The following is a 23,689-nucleotide window of genomic DNA, read 5'->3' on the forward strand; positions in this document are numbered from 1 at the left end:
CAACAAATATCAAGTTGTAAAAATTCTTACAGCAGCATTGTGATTTTTCTGGACCACAATTGCTGCTTATTTATTGGATAGTTTCATCGAAAGTGTGAGTTTGGGCTATGCTCTCCCTTCTCTTTCCAGTATTTAAATCTATTTAGGAGCATCTGCTGTTGCTCTGTGCTCACTCCAGTTCACTCCTTAACCTGATGCTGCCTGCTCTACCATGCCATAAGAATCTGGGTTTGCCTCAGTTCCCCTGACTGTGGTTGTCACCAGATCTGATTGGTGCATCTTCCTTTGTACTATTTGTACCTCTCCCCACAGTTCATAGTGGTATTTCATACTCTCTCATTTCTCTTCTAACTCTTTGGCCTTTTAGTCTTACTTGTAAAAATTTCCAGCTCTACCCATTCCATTCCTGAAGATTTTTCTAGCAATAAAAACAATTATTAGTTGAGAATTTCGCACATTATTGTGTTATAATGTGTTTTCATCAAATCTTTCCCCTCTCAACTCTTCCCATAACTCTACCACTTTTTCCTCCCAAGTTCACCATCTCTTTCTAATCCCACCGAGTCCATTAAACACTTCCTAAGTATGTGTGTGGGTGCAGGGCCATCCAAAGGAACATGGGCGGCCTATTAAGAACTGCACCCTAGGAGCCATCAATTGCCTATAGCTCCTTAGCCAGAGGTGAGATTTTGTGAGCCCCTTTCCCATTCATACTGGGACTTTGGCTGGCTTGGTCTTTTGTAGGCCTTGTGCATCTACCATAGTCCCTGTAAGTTCATATTTGCAATGGTCCTGTAATGGCCAGAAAACACTTCCAAAGCAACCCTCCACTACTCCTGGCAGAATTTTCTGACTCTTCCTCTGAGATGATTCCTGAGCCTTAGGGGTAGGGACTGTGGTGTAGATGTCCCATTTAGGGTTCAGCACTCCCCCACCTTTTATCCTCTGCACTTTGTGATATGAATCTCTATAGTCTTCTCCGTCTACTGCAAAAAGAAACTTCTCTTCTGAGAATTGAGAGCTGCAGTAGCCTGCATGTGTAAATATGTGGGAGACGGTTTAAATCAATGTTAGCCGTAGGTCCTTTGCCCAGATAACACTACCAGACAAGTGTTCTGTCTTGTGGAACGAGTGTTAAATCCAATCAGAAAGCAAATGGTTGCTCCAAAAACATTCTTAGCATCATCACTATTGCTCTTAGTTATGCCCCAGAACTTGATGATAAGACCCTGCTGCGGAAGACACCACAAACTTGAGTCACAGGACATGCAGACATCAAGCTGGTACTCACCAGGAAGTGCCATCCCTGCTGGTTAGCTTTCATGGTACCAGAAAGTGCTCTGCTTGCTCGGGGTGGGGGGTGGGGTGGGGTGGGGACACATGGATGGACGGATGGGACAGATAACCAATGCTGTTGCCCAGCTGTGAATCTTGCAAGCTACAGAAATGACCTTCCTGTCAGGATCTTCCCAGGGTTTTCTTTCATTCCACATGCTCGTCTATCTATCCTAGCAACATCAAGTGCCTTTTGTTTACTGATAGCTGCAAATCTACCGTTAACAGTCAGCTCTCTTCTCTTGAGTCTCATATATTTAACTCTAGTTGTCTCTATTTATGGTTTTGATAAAATGTCATCACATTATGCACAGGATTTCTCTCCCCTTAAAACGGTTTATTGCATTCCTTACTTGGCATAGTTGAAGGAGTTTTTCCTGATTTCTTTTTTCCAATCTCCTTATCTGTTACTAAGTCCTGTTAGTTCTACTCCCTTCATACATTTTTATTCTAGCCATCCTCCTCTCTTTATACCCACCCACAGACTACAAGTTTAAGTAAGTGTCATTGCTTGTATGGATGATAGTGACACCTTCCTAGCTGCTTTCCATAGCCTATGCAAAGATGACTATTTAAAGTGTGTATACACGTGTGTGCGTGTCTTTATGATTTCTCATTCCCTCCATAATAAAAGTCCAAGATTATAGAATTAAGACTCCCTTCATTGTCTGACTCCTGCTTGTTTCTGAGCCCCATCTCTCTTCCCTCAGTATTCCCAGGCTTCTATAGCCTGTGGTAACTTGTGTGCCTTAGATGCATTAGGCCTTCTGTCTCCCTCCATCTTTGCCTCCTGCTTAACTACTTTTTCGTCTTTCAAAATTCTGAAAGTCAATGGAAATGGTTATGAACCCATGCTTTTGACAAGAGATGTAAATGAGACATCTCTGGATGCCTCTGGGCTTGTATAAATTGAGAGAACATGTCATTACCAGCTCTATATTTTCTCTTCCCAAATTGAATTGATTCTTATTTCTCATTCTCGCTCTCTCTCTCCCTCCCTCCCTCTCCCTTTCTCTTCCTCTCTATTCCCCCTCTCCTCCCACCCTTACTTTTCTACCCACCCAGGTTATGCCCTTTTCCTGTATTCTCTAGCAACATACAATAGACACCCTTTCACAAAACTCATAAAACTATTGCCACTGTGTTTTTACTTTCTTTTACCACTGGATTGTGATTGGTTAAAGGGCACATAACTGACACACCAGTTGTATTGAATAATATTATTTGAGTGGTTAATAGGTAAGCTATTTTGTGTACTATACAGAAACTTTTATCTTTTAAGTTGGTCATTGCAGAAACCCACATTTGATTCTAATACAGCAACAGTTTCTTTTATTTCTTGATTTTTAAATATTTTATTTTGCCTCATCCTCCTTGTCACTCTCTGGGAACACCAACTGTAAGGTTTCAAAGTCTAGATCTCAAACCAGTTAGTTCATTCCAATTTACGTATGCCTAAGGTGTTCAGACAGTGATAGCACTAATGAAAAAAGGAGGTACCAGTTCTTAACCTTTATTTGTTTTCATTCAAGAGAGTAAATGAAGCAAAGAGAACTCAGCAAGAATATTATGAAATGGAGCTTAAAACCCTGCAGAATAGATTGGAAGGCGAGGTGGCCCAATTAAACGAGGCCCATTCAAAGACTTTGAAAGAATTAGCCTGGAAGCACCACATGGCGATGGAGGCTGTGCACAACAATGCAAGCAGAGATAAGAAAAAGCTGCAAATGGTGAGTGGAAACTTCATTCACTAGTACAGTTTAAAGAGGTGACAGTGTGGGGATTGTCCAACATGGCCTGTATTGTGGAAGAATAGTTGCTTGACTTTTATGGCTCCTGTCTTGTCATCATGCTTCCAGGAATAATACCCATAAAAGTGAAATTCCTTCCCTGTCTTCCTCTTGAGATGTGGCCTCACTGTGTAACTCAGTCTAGTCTTGTCCTTGTAATTCTCCTGCCTCCACCTCCCAAGTGCTTGCACCATCCCACCTGGCTTATATTAAGTTCTTGGTACAGCATGGTTTGTTAGCGCAGACTATGTACTACGTAATGCAAGTCATAACAGAAACATTCTTTGACCTGGGGCTTCTTCATGATGAAATAACTGTACCACACAGGAAGCCTTAACTCACCAGGGCACATCTTTCTAGTAGATAGCTTCCTTCCCTGGGAACACTATTCATGCATGTGTGTTTTTGTTTTCTTTCCTTCCTTGAATAATCTCTCAGTTTATAAGGATTGGGTGGATCTCCAGTCTCAGGCCTTATTAATAAGGGCACTAATATTTTATATGGCAGCAATTTATAGTTTACAAGTGATTTTTCTGTGATGTGTTCCTTGATACTCATGACTTGGAGATTAGTGTCATCTTTATTATAAAATATATACTATATTTAGTAATCCTAAATGATTTTTTGCAAATCCATGAACCTGATTGAGTGGAATAGATTGAATGCAAATTTAGATATTCTGACTTAATACTCCTTCATTTTGTGGCATAAGTGCTGGAAGAAATATTTTAAGATGTAAAAATTAAAAATTTATGTGAGATTTTCTGGTAGAATGTTACTTCTTTCTAGGTGGAGACAAAACTTTCATACTCTTTCTCAAGACTGATTGCCATTTTCTCTGTGCCAGGTCACATGTCCCATCCTTGTGTAGTCCTGTACTTGCTTAAGGAGGCTGCTGTGCACTGTTCAGGGTTACACACTAATGCATGCAGTGGACACAGCTGCCTGTGATTTCCTCCCTAGCTATTGTTTATCCTTCGTATTTATACATTCATTTTTAATTGATGATGTCCTACTTTTAGGTGTTACTTAAGCAAACTCCAGTTTGTCTGTACTTCATTACTCCTTATCATCTCTTCACCCAGTAAATTCTGGATTTTGTGCTACCTGCAAACCTGCCTTAGCCCACATTCGGTTCTTTTACAAAATAATCTCCATGTGTTTATTTTTATTTTGTGTGAGTATTTTGCCTCTAAGTATTTATATCTGTGCACCACATGTGTAAAGCCAAACACAATGGAGTCAAAACTAGATTGACAACGGGTAAAGGGATAGTACTCATGGAAGGGCCAGTGATCAGGTTTACACCAGAGCTGGCATGACAAGCAGATGTCCACTCAGCCAAGCGGGAGAGAGGAAAGAGGGCCACATGCATGCCTTTCTGCTACTTAAACCCTTGCTACGTCACTGTGACATGCCCAATTGGGCATGATCAGTGGCACCTGTGGCCAGCCCAAGCAGGCATGGTCAGTAGTACCTCTAAACAGGATTACTCCCTACACTTATGTCCAATGACTGTTGAAGCCAAAGGAGGACTTTGGAGCTCCTGGAATTAGAATTACAGAAGGTATCGAGCCACTGTGTAGGAGCTGGAAATCAAATCTGGGTCCTCTGGAAGAGCAGTCAGTTCTCTTAACTACTGAGCCATCTCTCCAGCACCCCACTTATGGTTCACAAAAATCTGTTCCAAAACACATTAGCCATTGGAAAGATAACTTGAACTTTGCTGCATGTGAGCATATTCAAAAGCTCTGTGTTGTGTTTGAGGCTTCCTTGGGGAAGCAGTACACACTGGCTCACCCCAGAAAGGGAGCCTGTGACAGACTGAAGTAACAATTACACCAGCGTCCAAGTTGGGGAAGTGGTGAGTGATTACTGGGGTTCCTAGCAGGAGCATGGATGAGGAATTACATGGAGCAGGAAAGACTCAGAAGCAGCTGTATCTACCAAAAGCCCACCCCATCAAAGTTGCAGCTGGAGCACACACTCTGCATGGGCTGCAGGCAGATGCAGAGGTCTTGGGGACTCAGACTCGCAGCTGGGCTGGCCAGGGCTCCTCCTCCAGCCATTTTTCTAGCTTTTATGATGCTGGGGAGAAGCCTTTGAGAATTGTCCAAGTTTTCCTTCACCACACCTGTGACTTCTTGCTTACCTCTTGAGGCTCATGAGCCTGGAGAGAAAGTTTCCTTGTGAAGGGATTTGCCACAGAACCCTCTGAGAGGCCTTACCTGTACCACTTACCCAAATAGCTTGTTCTTACCTGCTGCTTCCTTCCCTTGCTGCTGCCAAGTTAACATAGTAAGTGTGTGAGCTAAAACCAACTTCGTTCCAGAATGGCCTTTCTCTAATGTCAAAGAGCATTTAGGGGAAACAGTCAGTCAGTGCCTGGCTCAGCCATCCTCTGAGAAGCTCCCCACTACAGCAGATGGGAACAAATACAGAGACCCACAGCCAGACATCAATGCAGAGGATGAGAAACCTTGAACACTTATCCCTCAATTGGATGTCTTCTTCAAACCCCTCCTCCTAGGGTTCAGGAAACCCTGAGGAAGAGGAGGCAGAAAGAGTATAAGAGCCAGAGGGGATGGGAAGATTCAGGGGTGGGGTGGATGGCAAGGCCCTCTAAATCAACATGATCAACGTATATATGAACTCACAAAGACTGAGGCAGCATGCACAGGGCCTGCAGGGCTCTGCACCAGGTCCTCTGTTATATATTATGGCTTCCAGTTTAGTGTTTTTATGGAATTTCTGAGTGTGCCAACAGTGGATCTCTTGGGCCTTCTGTGTTGTTGGTTGTTTTATTACTCTTTACTCTTTGGCTCCTTTAGCTCTTTTGGGGGTCCCACCACCTGGCTTCCAAATACTTACAAATACTTATAAATACCCAGCCTTATTTAGCTTGGTTTGTTTCTAGCCAGGTTTTCTTAAGTTATCCCATCTACCTTTTACCTCTCGGCTTTTATCTTTCTTACTTTTGTATATCTTACTTTCCTTCTTACTCCCTGGCTGGCAGGGTAACTGGCCCCTAGCATCCTCCCTCCTTTCCTTGTTCTATCTTGCTTCCTCCTCATCTTCTTAGATTTCCACTCCTATTTATTCTGTCTGCCTGCCTGCCAGCCTCGCCTTGCCTTTCTCCTGCCTCGATATTGACTGTTCAGCTCTTTAGTAGATCATCAGGTGTTTTAGACAGGCAAAGAATCACAGCCTCACAGCTAAACAAATGCAGCATTAAACAAAACAACACATCTTTACATGGTTAGACAAATGTACAGCATAAACAAAAGTAACATACCTTAAAGTAATATTCTACAACACTTCCTTTTGTTTTGTCCAATTCTGACCTGTTAGCTTTTGTTTTATCTTATGTTATATTTTATTATCCCTTAGAATTCTGTTGTTTTTTTTTTTTTTCTAATGAGAGACAAGGAGTGGATCTGGATGGGAAGGGCTGTGAGGAGGAACTGGGAGGGGGAACTGTAGAGATGGGCAGGACTATTTTCTATAAAAGAAAAAAGGTAAGAATTATTTTAAGGGCCTTAGTGAGAAATAAATGTGTTTATGAATGTGAAAAAAGAACATTTAGCTAAGATGACCTCTCTGTTCCTTATTTATTACAAAAGGACTGTATTTTCTACTGTAACTGTAGTTCACCATCTGAACAAAAGTACAGGGACAACCTGTGCAGAAACGATGACATAGCACCCAAGACTACTCTTGTCAGACAGTTTAGCCTCTGACTGGTTCCTCGAAACTGGGGTTTCAGAAGGGTGTCATCTTCCCCCAAGATGGAAAGCTCACCTGCTTAAACTGTATGTACCAATAGTGTGATAATGAGAGCACCTACTTATCCCCTGGAACTTTGGAAGAGGGTGCCCATGCATCCAGGCCCCAATGAAAAAGACCTGGGCCCCGTGTCTCTCAGGAGCCTTCCTCCAGACTTTATTTCATACTGCTGTCACAGCTTGTTAGGGCAGTCTAGTTAGCATGTCTAGTGTTCAGGGCCCCTTGGTAGCCAAGGCCCTGTAGATACCTCACTCACGCGTTTCCCTTTGTAGGTTGTAATTTAAATATTTTCACCATAATAAATGCCAAAGCCTGTGGCTACTCCTAGAATATCATCCAACTCCAGTTTGTCATGAAGGTCCCCAGCACAACCTTACCACAGCTTTCCTCACCTTATACTGTAGAAATTGTGCCCTTACCAAGCTGTGCATGTGTATGCTCCTCCGTTGTGTTTAGACATTCCTTTTCCTCTACCTAGAATGCTCGGTTCCCCTCTACTCCACCATTATTTTTAACTGGTATGCTCTTCAAACTCTGCTTAGTGTCCTATCCAAAGAAAACTCAATCCCCCAAACTCCAAAAGGCAGTTCATATATGCAGAAATGAGCTCAGCCTGGACTAAAGGAGGATTTCTAGGGAAAGCTAGAAAAGCTGGCATTCCACAGGAACTTGTAAAACTGGTTTCCTTCTTCTAAATGGAGTCATTTCCCTTACCTCTGACAGAAAGGACATAGGACTAACTGTGGTTCCTACAGCATATCAAAGCTCATTCTGGCCACCAGACTCCTTCAGTATCACAGGTACCTATTAAACATTTCGAAGTCCAAGCTAGCATCCTAGCCCTTCTCACTGCCTCCTATATTCTTAACTTCCTCCAACTCATGGGATTCCCTCCCCCTCAGCTATTTATTCTCCTTATAGACCTGCTATTCTTGTTGGGTTTGCTCTTGCAGGTATGTTTGCTCTCTCTCTGCTCTGTTCCTACTTCTCTCATTTTCTCCATTCCTTATCCTCTCTTTCTCCCCTCTCTTGCAGAGAGCCCTGGCCATGTTCAGCCTACTGCTTTCTCTCTCTGCCCTGGACTTTTCCAGATGTCTCTGGCTATTCTCTCTCTAATGTCTAAAATATAAACCTTACCCCTAACCATACTGTGGAGTGGTCATGGCATCAGTTTATACACTTAGGAATTACTTTCTCTCTAAAGTTTCCCCTCAAAGTTTATCTGTTCCCTGCCTAGATAATTCTCTCTTTACTCCATATGTCTAATTTTTGGTGAATAAGTGGTTCCTTATTTGGTATCATGGGTTATTAAGACAGGCTTCCTATCACATCTTGTCTGTGAGGCTCAGGTATTAAGTAGCATGCCTGGAAGATAGATAAGTTCTTTAGCAGTTATCATTGTAATTGGTTTTACAATCCATTCCTTCATTTTGTTCTTGTTAATTCTCAACTACATGCCACAGTTTGAATGGCGAATTTCTGTGTTACAGGAATTTTTGTATTTTAATATGAAAGAAAGGAAAATTCAAGAGAATGTTTTTGTGTGTGTGTGTTAAATTATCATTTCTATCATGCTTTTCTGGTTTTCTTCGATAGCTTAGCCAGTGAATGACACACCCTTGTCATGAAAGGCACTATCTAATGGCTATATCAGTATGATTTGACCTACTCCATTTAGTGTTAAATGGTGTCACAGTTAACTGTGACATTATTTATGAGGAGAGATAATTTGTAAAGAAAAATATTAACATGATTGTGTTTCTTGGAATCTCAAGGTATATAGTACTTCAATCTTACTAATTTTTAATTTTTTCTCTTTTTAAGGAATTGGAGGAACAATATAAAAAGGAGAAACTGAGTCTGGAAGAGGATAAAAGTCAGCTTCAACTAGAGCTGGAAAACCTAAAGCAAGTGCTGGAAGACAAGCTGACTTCAGCCAATCAGGAGGCAAGAGCTCTTTAGGCCTGTCGCCTACATTCCATGTATGCTTTGTAGTAACTTAATCTGGTGGCAGTATAGTTAGGTGACAAAACTGGCCAAAGGTCTTGAATTGGTGCTGAATTTTCCTAACAGTGTGTTTCTCTCCTGTTAGGTAAACCTTTACTATCAAAAATACTAAGTGGCAATGCTTTTGTGGAGGAGTGCAAAGCAATGGAGAATACACCTCCACAGGTGAAATGGAAGTGACTGTTAGCACCGTAGTCTTCTCTACACTGTACCTCGTTTTAGAGAGAGAGATTTGTAAGGTCCAGATACTGGCTTCTAAAACAACTGTTGAATTTATATGGAAATATTGTTTAGCCTTTTCTTTGACTAAGGATACAATATTAGAAAAATGTTAGCAACTCAAACAAACAAACAAAAAACAACCCATAAGTAAATGTATATGTAAAGCCTTTTGTAAACATGACATTTGTCCCTCCTCTGCCTGCATCGGGCTGATTGCTAACAGCTTCCCTAATGTTTACCTTTTTTATTCCAGTTCATCCCTCTGTGGCTTCTTGGGTGAGCTCCCTCTGATTCTCTAACTCGGCTCTTCTCTCTGCCCTTTTCACCTCGCCAGCTTTTCCTTCCTCACGGACCCCATGGCTCCATACAGCCCTGTTGGGTGGGGCCACTTTTCTGTTGCCCTAAATCTGCCCACAGAACACACCAGAAGGCACTCTTGCCCCAAGCGGGCTGCAGTTTGCACTCAGTGTTCTTGGATTGTTTTAAAATGTTTGTTCAGAGAAATTACAGAGTACTGTCTTGGAGAATGGTAGCCCAGCCTGTCTTCTGTTGTCCTAGCTAATCCACGATGACTTTGTGAATGCACTTTCTCATCAGAATCCACCCAGTTGCCATCCCGCTCTCACGGGAAGACACTTCAGTGGCCATCTGTTCTCATGTAGGCTCCTTGGGCAGCCTCTCTCAATTCTAAATGCTTCCTCTCCCTATCTCCCCAGCCTCCATACTGAAGCTTCTATGAGAAGAGCTGCAGTGAATATGTAACTTAGTTTCCTCCTGGCTACATTCTCAATTATGTTTCCGCACCCTGGCGATGCTTTGGGGCCACATTACTATGGCTCCTGAGAATCTGCTTGGCTTATTGCTCCATCTGCTTCAGAACCGGCAGGCAGTCTTTCTCCTGTCCTGCTGACTCCAGTCTCCAGGGACAGGGTTCCTCTTCCATTTCCCGAACTTAAAATCAAGGATAGGCAAATTTCCCAGTCAACCAAGGTTTCCATAGAACCCATTCACGAATCATTGGTGAAAACAGATTATAACCATGTTATTATTCATGTGACTGTATTAATTGGGAAAAACTGAAACACTGGAGATACTATGAATGTTCTAATAAAAACAAGTGTATAAAATCATAAGGAGTAATTCTCGAGACATTTAGCACCCGTCTATCAGTGACTGTGAAGGGCATCCATGTCAGTGATGTAAGAGCAGATTTAGGGACTCAGTCTCAACTCTCTAGGTCATTGTGACACACGCCTTGCTTGTCCCCTGCGGCCTCCGTGTTAGTGCACCTTTGTGGAAGCCACAGCACCTGTTTGCTTGTTCAGTTAAAGATAAAACTTGCAAGAAAGAAAATATTCCATACGCAGAAGGTAAAGAGAAAGGGAGGTATAAATGGCTGATAAATTGCATAAATAAATTCATGTCTTTATTACCATTAAAGTGTTTACAAAGCAGTAAGGAAAATGGGCACCACTATTTTGTTTTTATAAACTAAAGAGAAAGAAGAAAAGTAATTTTAACCTTGCTAAATTTAAGAGCTAGGAATCTGTAAGATGCCACTCCATGACCATAAAATTCATTGTGATAAAAATTGAGGCCATGCAGTATTGCTGAGTGTGGGGAGAGATAAGCATCCGGAAGCCTCCAAGGGTGATATGAAATCACTGATTTTTCTGGAAAGGGCTTAGCAGCCTGTGTGGGAGCCTCAGATTGGCATGCCCTTTGACAGAAGCTTCAGTTTTTTGTTTATCATGTAAGCAAATAATAAAGGATTATTGAGGAAATGTCAGCACTGTTTACAGGAGAAATTCAGAAATAGCTTAGATTTCCACAGAACTCTTGTCTCCCCAAAAGAAAGGAACTCTTTTTCTAATTCACATGACATCATCTGTGTCCCCCATACTCTGGAGCTGTTTGCACTCCAGTGGGAATTGCCTATTCCTGCATGGAGGCACCACATGGCCTACCAGTGGCCTGGGGGTAGTACAGGGTCAAGAAAAGCTGAGGTACTGGTTTCTTTTACAGATTAAATGCTTGCATACTGAGATGTCAAAGATATTTTATTCCTTAATAAGTATATATGAAATATTTTAGTAATTGACTCATCCATTTATTTAGTGAATGTTGGGTGGTTGGTTAGGTACAAGGAACTCTTTCTTAGGCACTGTTATTGCAGTGACAAATTAACATGGTCCATGCAGGGATGATAGGTTTCACAAGATAAAGTATTTCTAAATCTAGCTAGATGCATACTGCAAAGGGAAGCTAAGTGATTGACAGGGACTGGACAAGGTGAGAAATTGAGGAAATATTATACAAAGGCTGTAGTCCATGGGGTGTTTCAAAATGGTGTAGGAATGCCAGTATAGATATGGTGCTACAACAACTATAGTGATGTTATTGCTTACTGTCTCCCAGGCTTTGATTTGTAGTCTTCTCTCCTCTATCCTTAAGACAAGCCAGGGCAATAGATTCTAGTTACTAAGTCACTAAGAGGGATATAGGATTTGTCTGTGACATGTACTAAGTGGGCGAAATCAAAATTTCAGTCCAAGTGTATTATCTTAGCTCAGTTTAACCATCAGGGCCACAGTAATTTATGCTTCCAACAATTACAAAGACCAAAGAAGAAAGATTGTCACGCTAGCTAGAGAGTTTGGCAGCCTCTATGTCACAGAGGCCCTGTATAATATTTTGACTGTTAGCGTAGTGGAAGGCTATTAGAAGATGCTAAGCACAAGCCTGTGGATGCTTACTTCATGGACAAGGCTTCCACTCATGTCTGTATTCTTCATTTATAAAAGTTCACTCAGTGCTTCTTAGGCGAAGGGGTTGGAGAAGAACATACATTCATAGGTAGGGATTCTAGGGAGGAGGTGTCTACCTTTTGTAGTCCCTTAGGGGTCAAAATAATAAGAATCTAGATGTTCTATCTCTGTTGCAAAGAGCAGAAGTTCTAATGCAAACCAACAGAAGGACAAAGGAAATACACTGACCCATACTGGTTCAAATATCCCAGGATAATATCAGTTTCAAGCAGATTGGATTCAGAGTTGGAATAGGTGACACTGGGACCTTCTTTGTATACTTCGTGTTGACTTTATTCTTCAGCCATGCATTCCTTTGGGTGTGGTATGGCTGACAAAAGAGCATCAGTAGGAGACCCATTTTCCTTTAAATCGTCTCAGTTCTCTATGAATGATATGTTCATCCCCATGACTTCTCTTGAACCATTCCCAGTGGCTAGAGAATGAGGCAACTGTGTTGGGTTAGACTAGGATCAGGCTGATTATCTGGAGTTTGCCTGAAGTCCTGCTGAGACTACAGGACACCAAGGTGGAAGGAATGAAGATCTTCCACATGCCAAAAAGAGATTTTTGACAGTGACAAACAACAGTTATTTTAAAATGAACCCATTTGAATTATACTCATAAAAAGCAATTAGCTATTCTTGTTGCTTACTTGTATTTTGTATTTTATTATATTTAACTATGCACAATTTAAAAGTTTTTGCTTATTTAAATATTAATGTCCTCTTTAATTAAATTATTTATTTCTTTAATATAACTTCCCTTTATTCTTTATGTGCTACTTATAGTACTATTCTTCATATATTTTTGAATATGTTATATTCATGTAATATTTAATCAACTGAAAACTTGCTAGATTGTAGAAGAATATTTCCATATTATTGAATTTTATTATTATTTTTCTTTTAAATTTTTTAAAAAAATATTTTATGTGTATGGGTGTTCTGGCTACATGTCTGTCCCTGTACCACATGTGTGCCTGATAACTGTGGAAGTCAGAAGAGTCTGTCAGTTCCCTTGGAACTGGAGTTACAGACAGTTGTAAGCTGCTTTGTGGATGTTGGTAATTGAAACCAGATCCTTAAGCAGCAAGTGCCTTTAACTCTGGAGCTATCTCTCTAGCCCTACCTTAAAAAAATAGTAATAAATTTAATTCAGTATCTTACCATAGTGCCCTAGCTAGCCTGATCACACTATGTAGCCTGGGCGGACCTTGAACCTCCCAAATGCTATAATTGTAGACATGTACCACCATGCCTGATTCTGTATCCATATGGATTGTCCCTTATATCTTTTCTAGTAAATATCTTTCTCTATATCCTTGGATGGAATTATGAAAGTAACCCCACAAAGATTGGGATTATTACTCCTGTTTTATATTGGCAGAGCTTGGACTTAAACTAGAATTCCTGCTAAGTTTAATAACCTCCCGGTTGTTACCACTGTCTTTCTTACAGCCCATTTGCCACTGCCATGCACAATTATGGGCAAGCCAGGTCAGCACAAAGAGTTGAGAAGACACACCATGTAAGCAGTATGGAATACAGAATGGGGATTTAAAACAGTGGTAAAGTTTAGACCCCTGTAAGTGGATGCTACATATGAACATGCCGGTAATCTTTAGTAATCAGTATGTATTTTTATGAAAGTTTGTACTTTTAAAATGGCTCAAAGAACTTAAACAACTTACCAATTATAACCATAAAAGAAAATCGTTCACCATGTGTCTAGACAGACATTAGGTTCAGAGAATTTAATGGATGAAATTTTACCAAATTTTCTAATTCCGGCTATGAATGTATGCTAGAACACAGAAAAGGGGAGAAGTTCTTAAATCATTTTACAAAGTTTTTGACCATTTAGAGACACTACAAAGATCACAAGATTGTATCCTACCACCTCCAGACTCATTTAGCATACACATATAGAGATACCATGTATATGTATGTATATATGCATATAGATATATACACATAGAGATACCTGTAAAACATATAGACATACACACATAGAGATACCATAGATATATACACATATAGATACCCACGTATATGTATACATATAGATATATACACATATATACATGTACAAATATACTCATAGTGTTACCTGCACTGAACGAACAGGCAGGCTGTGTTTCTGAAAAAGAATGTGTGTCACACTTCCTGTCTGTCTGTACAGACCTCCAGATCTCTATGGTTAGGTAGTGGCAAGGTCTATCTTCTGATCTTCAGACAAGCTTTATTTGTACAAGCAAGATATCGCCACAACAGAGGGTGCTAAAGGACAGTTTTTGTATTTTCCTTTGTGAAATCTATAGTTGTAAGAAAATATCTTCAGGAAAATATTCTTGTATTTTTAAAGAAGGCTTGTCCATTTTCTGTTCAAATGCATTTTGACTTCATAGCATTTTCTTAAAGTATTTATTTCATTCATTGATTTTGGCTCTTACAATGAAATGGTTTCTGCCAACCCAGTCAACAAATTGTCCTTTTACTTCTAGTTCCAACTTAAAAGTTTCTTTCCTGAGGCAACTTCTGTGTGGAAGTACAAATAACAATTGGTTTTCTGAGATATATTTAAGAGATTGCCAGTATTGACCTAAATGCATGAAGGCTTGACTTGTGATTTGTAAATGGTTCAATTTTAAAGAAAGCTTTAAAACCATTTATTTTTATCTCTAATATAATCTTTTATCTTTCAGTAGTTCCTTTTTCATAGGTATTTTATTATCTGATCTAACCAGGAATTTTTTTTAAACCAAGAGCCCAAGGAAGTTGTATCCATGTCCTTGCATTATAGTCCTGGAAAGTGGAAACTGTAGTCATGGAAGTCTTTTTGAAAAAAAAAAAAAAAAAAAAAAACAGATGGTAAAGATTATCATGGCTAAGTGTTTCTTACAAATTCATGAAGAAGGAATCCATTCAGCGAAGCCAAAACTAAGGAAAAACTCTCAAACCATGAGACTGGCACTGGTCTGCCACTGTTTGGCATATTAAAAATACTCTGTTCACTCATAGATTGGCCGCCTCCAAGATCTGGTAAGGAAAAGTGAACAAGATCTTGGCTCTGCCGAGGGACTCATTGCTAGTCTTCAGGACTCCCAAGAGAAGCTTCAGAGTGAACTGGATCTGACAAAAGGCAGGCTAAAGGACACCAAGGATGTCCTATTAAAAGTTGAGGTAATTGCTTATCTCTGCTGTAATCTAAATGTGTAATGTGAAAATATAATTGGACCACTTTGCTTAGAGCCTATGTCAGCATCATTGTGTGTATATTAGTTCCCAGGAATCCCATTAACAAAGTAACACAAATGCTGTGACTTGAGCCCATCTAAAATGGGTCATCTCCTGGTTCTGGAGCTAGAAGTCTAAAATAAATTCCTATGTCTCTAAGAGGGAATCACCCCCCCTCCTTTTTTTGAGCTATTTATAGCCCTGAAGATGGTTTTACATTTAGTCACATCATCTCCGTTTCTACCTGTCTCCACATTATCATCTTATAAGTCATATTGGAGTAGGGATTCAGTTGCTCCCATACGGCCTCATTTTAAGTAAATAAAAGTGCATGGGTGCTGTTTCCAGATAAGGTTGACTCCTGAGACAGACTGAGTGTAAGGGCTGAGATTTCAGGGAAGCTTTTTACAGACACAGTTAAATCCAGGATAATTAGTATGTGCAAGTTCTTTTCCTGGTTGAAGCTGCAACTTTCATATATAGCAAACAAGAGTTCTTTGTGACTTGCAAGTCTCAGAAGGCCCTGCCTTTCCCCTCCCACTCTTGGGAAATATAGCAAAGTTTCAGAACCTGTAAAACTAGGCAGACAATAGACAAGGGTTTTTCATATACTCTCTGAGTGGTGAACTGGAATGTGGATTCCATAGTCAGGCAGTGCTGGTCCTGTGTGAACTCTGTATCCACCACTTACTGTGGCACTTTGGAAGAAGATGCATTTTCTTCCTTGACACTTTAATAAGACAGAGAGCAACATAATAATATTTTTCATATCACAGTTGTAATAATTAAAAGAGATAAGCTATGTACAGGACAGTGCTCAACAAAGTGGAAACACTTGGTGTTGGTTTTAGTAATAATATTAGCTTTTAGCTTCAAGTGTGTCACCTCCTATACTGTGTACATATATAATTCTATTCATGTTTACCTAGGGAATTTTACCTAGGGAACAATTGCTTTGATTGCCAATTGCATTTTATTTTTGAAATCTGTGACAAAATAAATAGATGGCTTTTATTTACCTTTATCTAGTGGCTATATGATACAACAGTGCTAATAGGACAAAGAATGAGTCTTCATTTAGAATTGCTGTAGTATACAATATAGTTAATGTGTGTGATACCAAGCATTGCTTATAGTATCAGTGGTAGCCATTTTCCACAGAAGGCTGAATGGAATGACTAATTCATATTAAGAGATATTTTTGTACATTGCCAAAAGTAAAAGGTATTTTAAATGCATAAATCCATTTAGTTGAAAGTTGCACATGGATTTTTTTTTTTTTTGTGTGTGTGTGTGTGTGTGTGTGTGTGTATGTGGTACCTCACCTTAATGTATGTGCCCCATTCCTAACTTTAGCATATGTCATCTTACAACTCCAGCCTCAGAGGGAACCGATGCCTCTGAGGCCATCTGTAGTCACATGCACATGCCTACACACACACACACACACACACACACACACACACACACACACATTTAAAAATAAATCTTAATGCAGAATTTCTTTAAATAAGAAAAAGTTTAAGAAATTCTATTGTGTGTACTGCTACTGATTGTGAACAAAAATGATTCCTAGAGGATAAATAGTATTCTAGAACAGGGACCTGAATTCAATTTTTAGTATTTACCTTTTGTTAGCCAAATGAATCATATTGAGTGGGAATTTTGATACTGACGTCTTTTTTGTCATTAATATGAATACAACCTTTAAAACTGCTCTATCCTATGCTGTCAGTCAGAGAGATATCCAGGAACATGCATCAGAGTGACCAAAGGATACTCGTCACCTCCCTTTTGCCTGGTACCCTTGAGCAGCCACAGCACTGACAGTGGTCTGTTTGGTGGATTTTGTCCAGATGCTCACCTCTAGCCACTAGTCCAGAGAATCACTTGATTTATGCTAATCTGTAAGGGTTTCTTGTGAATCATGTCTTTTTCTTAGCATTAAGCACATGGGCCTGTGGCTTAAGTTACGTAAGAAAATATCCAATCAACTTAAGTTCCTCATAATTCCTTTAATCATATTGATGGTATGTAGCTATAATAATTAGACTTTGGACAAATGGCCTGATTTTAAATATGAATATGAATTAATTTGAGGAACATGGCTATATGATATATGTTTGTGATTAAAAAAAGAAAGCTTTAGTAAACTAACTTTAAACTGTTCAAATAATGCTAGTTTGGATTTTAAAGGTTAAGGAAAGATCAATTAAAATATAGAATGTGTTCCATGTATTTTGTTGAAATATCTTGAATAATTCTCTTAGCTAGCTTTATCATTGGCTGCTACTGTAAACATTGGCATGGTCTATAGAAGCATGCTGTTCGTGACAGTAGTGCTCGGGCTTGTGGAGACTGACCAATGCTCACTTGTGTTTCTGTTCCACAGGCTGAGCTACAACAAGAGAGACACCAGCATGAAGAAACACTTGCTGCCATGAAGGAAGAGGAGAAGCTGAGGGTGGGCAGAATGGCTCATGACCTAGAGATAAAGTGGACTGAAAATCTTAGGTACACTGGGCTCTGCTGTGCGGTCTCCCTGGTACAGACAAGTGGGAAGTATCCCTGTTGTAGGCTGCTTATTAAAGATGTGCTAGCAGTGCTTTAAGTTAATTTTTCTCATGGACAAATGTAGAGAATTTAGAGTTCTTTTTTTTTTCCTGTTTGAGTTCAGATTCACCCTTTAAATGTAATTTTCTTGAATATATTTTTTTAAAAAGCAGAGAACTAACTTGATTAGAAGACTATTTGTTCTCATGCCTATTGTGCCAATAGTAGAGTGATAAGTGGTCTTGGTTAGTTACCAGTTTCCTGAAAGTCAGCCTTGTGACACAGACTCACAGACTTGAGAACTCAGTGAGCTTTTAGAAAATCTGTGAACCACTAGGGAATGCTTACGGAGGGAGATGACTCTCTTTACAAAGCAAATGCCTCTGTTTTATTATAGACTAGAGTGCTCTAAACTTCGCCAAGAGTTAAGGCTTCAACATGAAGAGGATAAAAAGTCTGCAATGTCTCAACTGTTGCAGCTGAAAGAGCGAGAGAAAAACGCCGCCAGGGATTCATGGCAGAAGAAGGTGGAAGACCTTCTAAACCAGGTAGATCTAGTGTTCTCATGGGTGTTCATCTCCTTGGCACTCTCCAGTTGATAAACACAATCTATTGCATGTCAACTCACTGTATTTTGTTTTCTGTAGGACAAACTTAAACATTTTGAATGTTTAAAACCACACAGACATATTCATATGAAACATTGTGCTAAATAAATCTGTTGCATACGTGATCCTAAATTCTGAGAAAATTTCATAATTTTTTAGTTTCATATTTGAGCAGAACACATCGACTTTATATAGGAAGGTCAGCTCATTTTTGAAAATGGAAAATCATTTTGTATCTAGCCCTAAGATGCCATCTGGGCAACAGAAGATGTTCATTAGCAGTGTCCTGATTTCCTAAACACATTTACCCAAGTGAGCAATTTCTGTCTGTTCCTCTTGTGAGTTTGTGCCTGAAGTACTGGAAGAGTATGGCATAAATGAAAAGTGGTATTTCTAGATCTGTCTTATTTCCAAAAGATGTACACATTTTCACTTATTTGCACAACCTCAGACTTTATTGACTTTTTGTACTGTCCTGATAAACCAGTAACTGAAAGACTTGACTATGAGCATCACCAAGCAAGGCAGATCCTGGTAAACCAGTAATTAAATAGACTTCACTGTGTATATCACCAAGCAAGGGCAGAACTTGGGCATGAAGCAACTCCTGATTCAGTGCTGAAAAATGTGCTGATATCTTAATCCTTTTTATTCTGTTTGTGATCATGAAGAATTTCAAAATAGAATTCAAAATAGGCTTTCTGTAAGCTAGTTGTTATGTATGTATAAACATGTATTGCCCTCTTAGGAGTGCTTGAGGCCTGCCCATTTGTGTCTGATTTTTATAATTTAATAATTTATAATGAGACTCTGAAAAGGTGTGTGTGTGTGTGTGTGTGTGTGTGTGTGTGTGTGTGTGTGTGTGTTTTCAAATCATTTGAAAGAAGAACAAGTAAACCCTTACTAGAGGTTGGTATCATATTTTGCACAGCTTAGTAGTGACCTTCTATATACTTCTTTTACATTCTTATTTAGGGACCAAGATGGGGTGGATTTTCTTGAATAGACTCCCCCATCTTTCTATCATGCTGCGCACCTAGCAAGATGTAGTTGGTTTAATTACATAATAAAATGGACACCTGCAAGTCTTTCTGATATTTTTCAGTCAGAAATTATTGAACACAGGCATTTGGGGTACTGGGTTAGTATTATAAGGAAATCTCACCACTGTCACCATTTTTCTTTAAATTTAGTGTTGTTCTTTTCTATTGCATGCTACTTCTTTGTGCAATATACCCATGTACACTGTGCATGTGTGGAGGTCAGAGGACAACTTTCAGGATTCAATTCTTTCCTTCCACCATGGGGACTCCAGGTATTGAACTCATGCCATCAGATTTGGTGACAGACACCTTTACCTGTTGAACCCTCTTGCTGACCATGTCTTTGTTGTTCTTGTATCTCTTATATTAAGTTGTCAGAGGGCATCCTTGTTCCTTTTTTGCTTTCTCTCCTCCCCACTCCTTTCTTTTCTTCCTAATTTTCTTTGTGTTTCTTCAGTGCTGATTCCTAAGAGGTTTTCTTTTAATATTTCATTTGTTCCTCTTTGTGTTCCATGATTGTATTTTAACATATTTTGGTTGTTGTTGATGGTGGTGGTGGTGGTGGTGGTGGTGATAATGGAAGTCGTGGTAGTGATGGTGGTGATGATGATAGTGGTGGTGGTAGTGATGGTAGTTGTGGTGCTGATGGTGGTGATGGTGGTTTAGGGTCTCACTGTGTTGCCCAGGTTGATCTGGAACTCTGGGCTCGAGTTCTCTTTCTCCCTCACACTCCCAAGTTTCCAGGCTTACAGGTGTGTGCTAAGCAGCCCAGGCTTAAAGGGTTACAGCATTGCCCAGTGCAAGTAAATGTGATACTCACCTCTGGCGAGAGTTGTTATTTCAAAGGTTTCAGATGATTTGAACACACACACACACACACACACACACACACACACACACACAACCTTTTCAGAGCCTCATTATAAATTATAGAAACCAGACAACATTTTGGCAGGCCTCAGGCATTCCTAAGAGGGCAATACGTATTTCTAGAATATGGTGTACATCAGAATTTGCAAACAAAACAACTAGGTTTGCATTCTGTAATAATATCTAGAAAGTTGTAAAGAAAACACTTGACCATATTTTCTGTTATTAATCCTAAAGTATCATCATATGCTCATTTATTTCCCTATTAAGGCAGATTTTATTGTGGTTCCAAACTGATGATTCATTTATTTATCTTCATTTAGGATATTAGCTGAGAAATTAAGAAAACTGATCGCTTAGACACAAACCTATGGAATAGAGGCATGATCTAAATTCATCTCAGATAATGTGGATGGAATGACTAGAACTGGAATCCCTTGTTACGTGTAATTAGCCAGAGTTAGAAAGACAAATAGCCACTTTCTCACATGTGCAGAACATAGATTTTAGGATGTATGTACATGTGTCTCAATGTGTGATGAAACTGGCAAGGGGATCATGAGAAGGGAGGGAGGGGTCTAAAGAGAGAAGGAAGTAGGAGAAATGGAGGGTGCTAGAATACAATTAAGTGAAAGCAGAAGGGGCATAATGCAGGGAAGAAAAGGGACCAGCAAGAAAAGTTGGTGGGATGAGGGAGGGTGGGGGAGGAGGGGGGGGAAGAGTGAATCAGAGCACAGTAGAATTGTACATGTATATGAACATGGCATAATGAAACCTGTTACTTTGGACGATGAGTTTAAATTTAGTTAAAAAAAAAAATGAAGTCTAGGAAGATGATTCTGGGTGAGAGGGCTCTGCAAGCATGAGGACCTGAGTTCAAATCCCCAGAACCCATGTAAGACCTCAAACATGGCCATGTGTCCTTGTCTGTACCACAGCCATGTGAGAACTGCAGACCGAAAGATTACTAGGGCTTGCTGACTGCCAGCTTAGTTTCAGGGTCAGTGAGAGACCTCGCTTTAAGCAAGCAGGGCACGGGATGACAGAGCTGAACACCTGATGTTCTCCTCTGACCTCTGTTTGCATGGGCACACCCATGCACACATGAACCAAAAAAAAACCCAAAAAAACAAACAAAAAAAAAATATGCAGTACCAAAAAAAAAAAAAAAATCCTTGAAGGAGAAAAGGTTCATTTTGCCACAGTGTTAGAGGGTTTTGTTCAAGGTCAGCTGGGTCCATTACTTTAAGTATGCTGCATTTGAATATTATTATGACAGGATTATAAAGCAGCCATGAAACAGAGAGAGGAGAAGGAGAAGAAAGCAGAGGCATAATATACACTTAGCAAGGCATAGTGTACTTCTGAGTACTTCTCCAACTATTCCTCAGAGTTCTGCTTCCTCCTGTTTTTCTGTGAGCATCTTCAGCCCATGGTCAGATTAAGCTATTGATTAGATCAGAGCCCTTATAAACTCAGTTGTCTCTTTAGAATGCTTCATAGACACACCCAGAAGTAGATTTTGTTCTCAAGGCATCTATCATTCCAGTCAGCTCAATTATGATAGTTAATCATTACTCAGAGTCTCTCTCCTTAAAAGACTGCAAGGATTTTAGAATTTACATTACCAAAATGTTTGCGAATTACTAGAAGTAAAACCATGCCCTGCTTTAACAATGAATAAATCAGGGTTTAGAAGAATGATGACTGACAAGATGTCTCAGTAGGTAAAGGTGCCTGATGCCAAACCTGAGGACCTGAGTTTGATCCTATTACCCACATGGTAGAAGATAGGTAATGGAATCCTGCAAGTTGCCCTCTGACTTCTGCCAGAGTGCTGTGGCACTGTGCCCCCTTGTCCTCACAAAATAAATAAATAGAATGTTAAAGAGAAGTTGTTAAAAACAAGAACCAGGAATCAATTCCTAAGAGGATTGCCTTTTATATACAATGACCTAGATTTCTAATGCAGTATTAAAAAAGATTGATTTCACTTTTTCTCAAGTGATTTACACTCCTTCTTCAAGAGTAGAAATCATGAGGTGTGGTGCTCACACCTGTAGCCCAACACTCCAGATTCTGAGATAGAAGTAGTGCTGTGAGTTCAAGACTACCCTGGGTCACACAGTTCAAAACAAAACAAAAGAATTTTTGAAACACATTACATATTTAGTAAGCTTTTAACACTGAAGCCTCTGAGTCCACTCAGTGAACTGATGATGGCTCACTCCCCTCAAAAATTACAAAGAATCTTAAGACCCTTGAAAATGATGAGTATGTAGTGTTATAAGATGGTGTGAGGGTGGGACCTTGGCCAATCCCGTGGTGGGGCATAAACACGCCATCAGGCAGAACTTACATGGAAAGGAAGTTTTACTGGGAGGGGAGTGGGAAGAGTAAGAGAGGAGAGAGAAGAAAAAGAGAAAGAAAGGGTGACAGAGAGGAAGCGAGAGGAGAGAGACAGAACAGGTAGGAATCTGCCTCCTCCTCGTAGAGATGGCAGAAAGACAGAGGGGGGAGGTGGGTGGAGTTTGCCTCTTAAAGAAACCTTTGTACCTTCCTGCAGACTAGGTAGTGACATAGCAATCATGGCACCCTGGGATGTCCAGGGTATTGCATGAGTGCATTCTGCCAGGTGACATGGGGCAGGCCAGAATAATGCCTGAATCCTTACATGTACGACATCAGTTTTGTTGGTATGGATCTTATATAGAATGCTAGACAAATATTTCACATAGAAGCTCTTAGTTTGTACAGTATTCCTAGGCAGGCATTTGTAATTTAGCTTGTATTCAGTAACAGATGACCATAGACCACATCCTTAATAGACAATGGAGGTTGGTTTCCAATAGCTGAAAAGGCCAGGAAGTCCAAAGTTCAAGGTATTTGCAGTTTTGGGCTGGTCAGGGTACACTCATTGGCTTTCCTCTCACTGCATCCTCATATAGTTGAAGGACCAATGTAGCTCTTTCTGGGGTCCCATTTTCAAGGCAGCATCCTCTTGATCTAAAGGCTAGACCAAAGGCTCCAATTGCTAATACTACTCCACGGAAGGTTAGGATTTCCCCATTCCTGCCCCCCAATATTCATGATGTTCCCACATGCAGAAATACACATTACATCCCAACATCGTCCCAAAATTCCATCTCATTCCAGCATCAACCCTAAAGTCAAAATCTAAAGCCTTATGCAAATCAGACTGGAGTTAGATTTTATTGTGATAGATCCTGAATCAAATTGCTCTCCTGCTGCAAACCTGTGGAACTGACTAGCTAGCTCTCTCACACTGTAACAAAGTATCCAAAGTAAGGATAAAGTGTAAAGTTTATTTTGAATTGCAATTTCAGAGATTTAGCCCATAGTTGCTTAGACCCATTCCTTGTAAGGCCTCTGGTGTGGTGCCAGGATGTCAGTGGTTGAAAGCACGTC

The 23,689-nt window shown here is 40.0% G+C and overlaps 1 protein-coding gene across 3 annotated transcripts in view; it reads left to right on the forward strand.

The window, feature by feature from the left end:
- The window catches only part of Fam184a (family with sequence similarity 184 member A), a 116,087-nt gene that overhangs the window by 57,530 nt on the left and 34,868 nt on the right, over nucleotides 1-23,689 (forward strand). For all 3 annotated transcript variants that reach the window (XM_027402088.2, XM_035439085.1, XM_035439086.1), the window contains 5 exons: nucleotides 2,868-3,065; nucleotides 8,736-8,858; nucleotides 14,971-15,132; nucleotides 17,579-17,700; nucleotides 18,137-18,287. In XM_027402088.2, coding sequence (XP_027257889.1) covers nucleotides 2,868-3,065; nucleotides 8,736-8,858; nucleotides 14,971-15,132; nucleotides 17,579-17,700; nucleotides 18,137-18,287 — 756 coding nt within the window. The remainder of the gene's footprint in view (nucleotides 1-2,867; nucleotides 3,066-8,735; nucleotides 8,859-14,970; nucleotides 15,133-17,578; nucleotides 17,701-18,136; nucleotides 18,288-23,689) is intronic.

This window comes from Cricetulus griseus, chromosome 2, assembly GCF_003668045.3.
Source record: "Cricetulus griseus strain 17A/GY chromosome 2, alternate assembly CriGri-PICRH-1.0, whole genome shotgun sequence".
Lineage (NCBI taxonomy): Eukaryota > Metazoa > Chordata > Mammalia > Rodentia > Cricetidae > Cricetulus > Cricetulus griseus.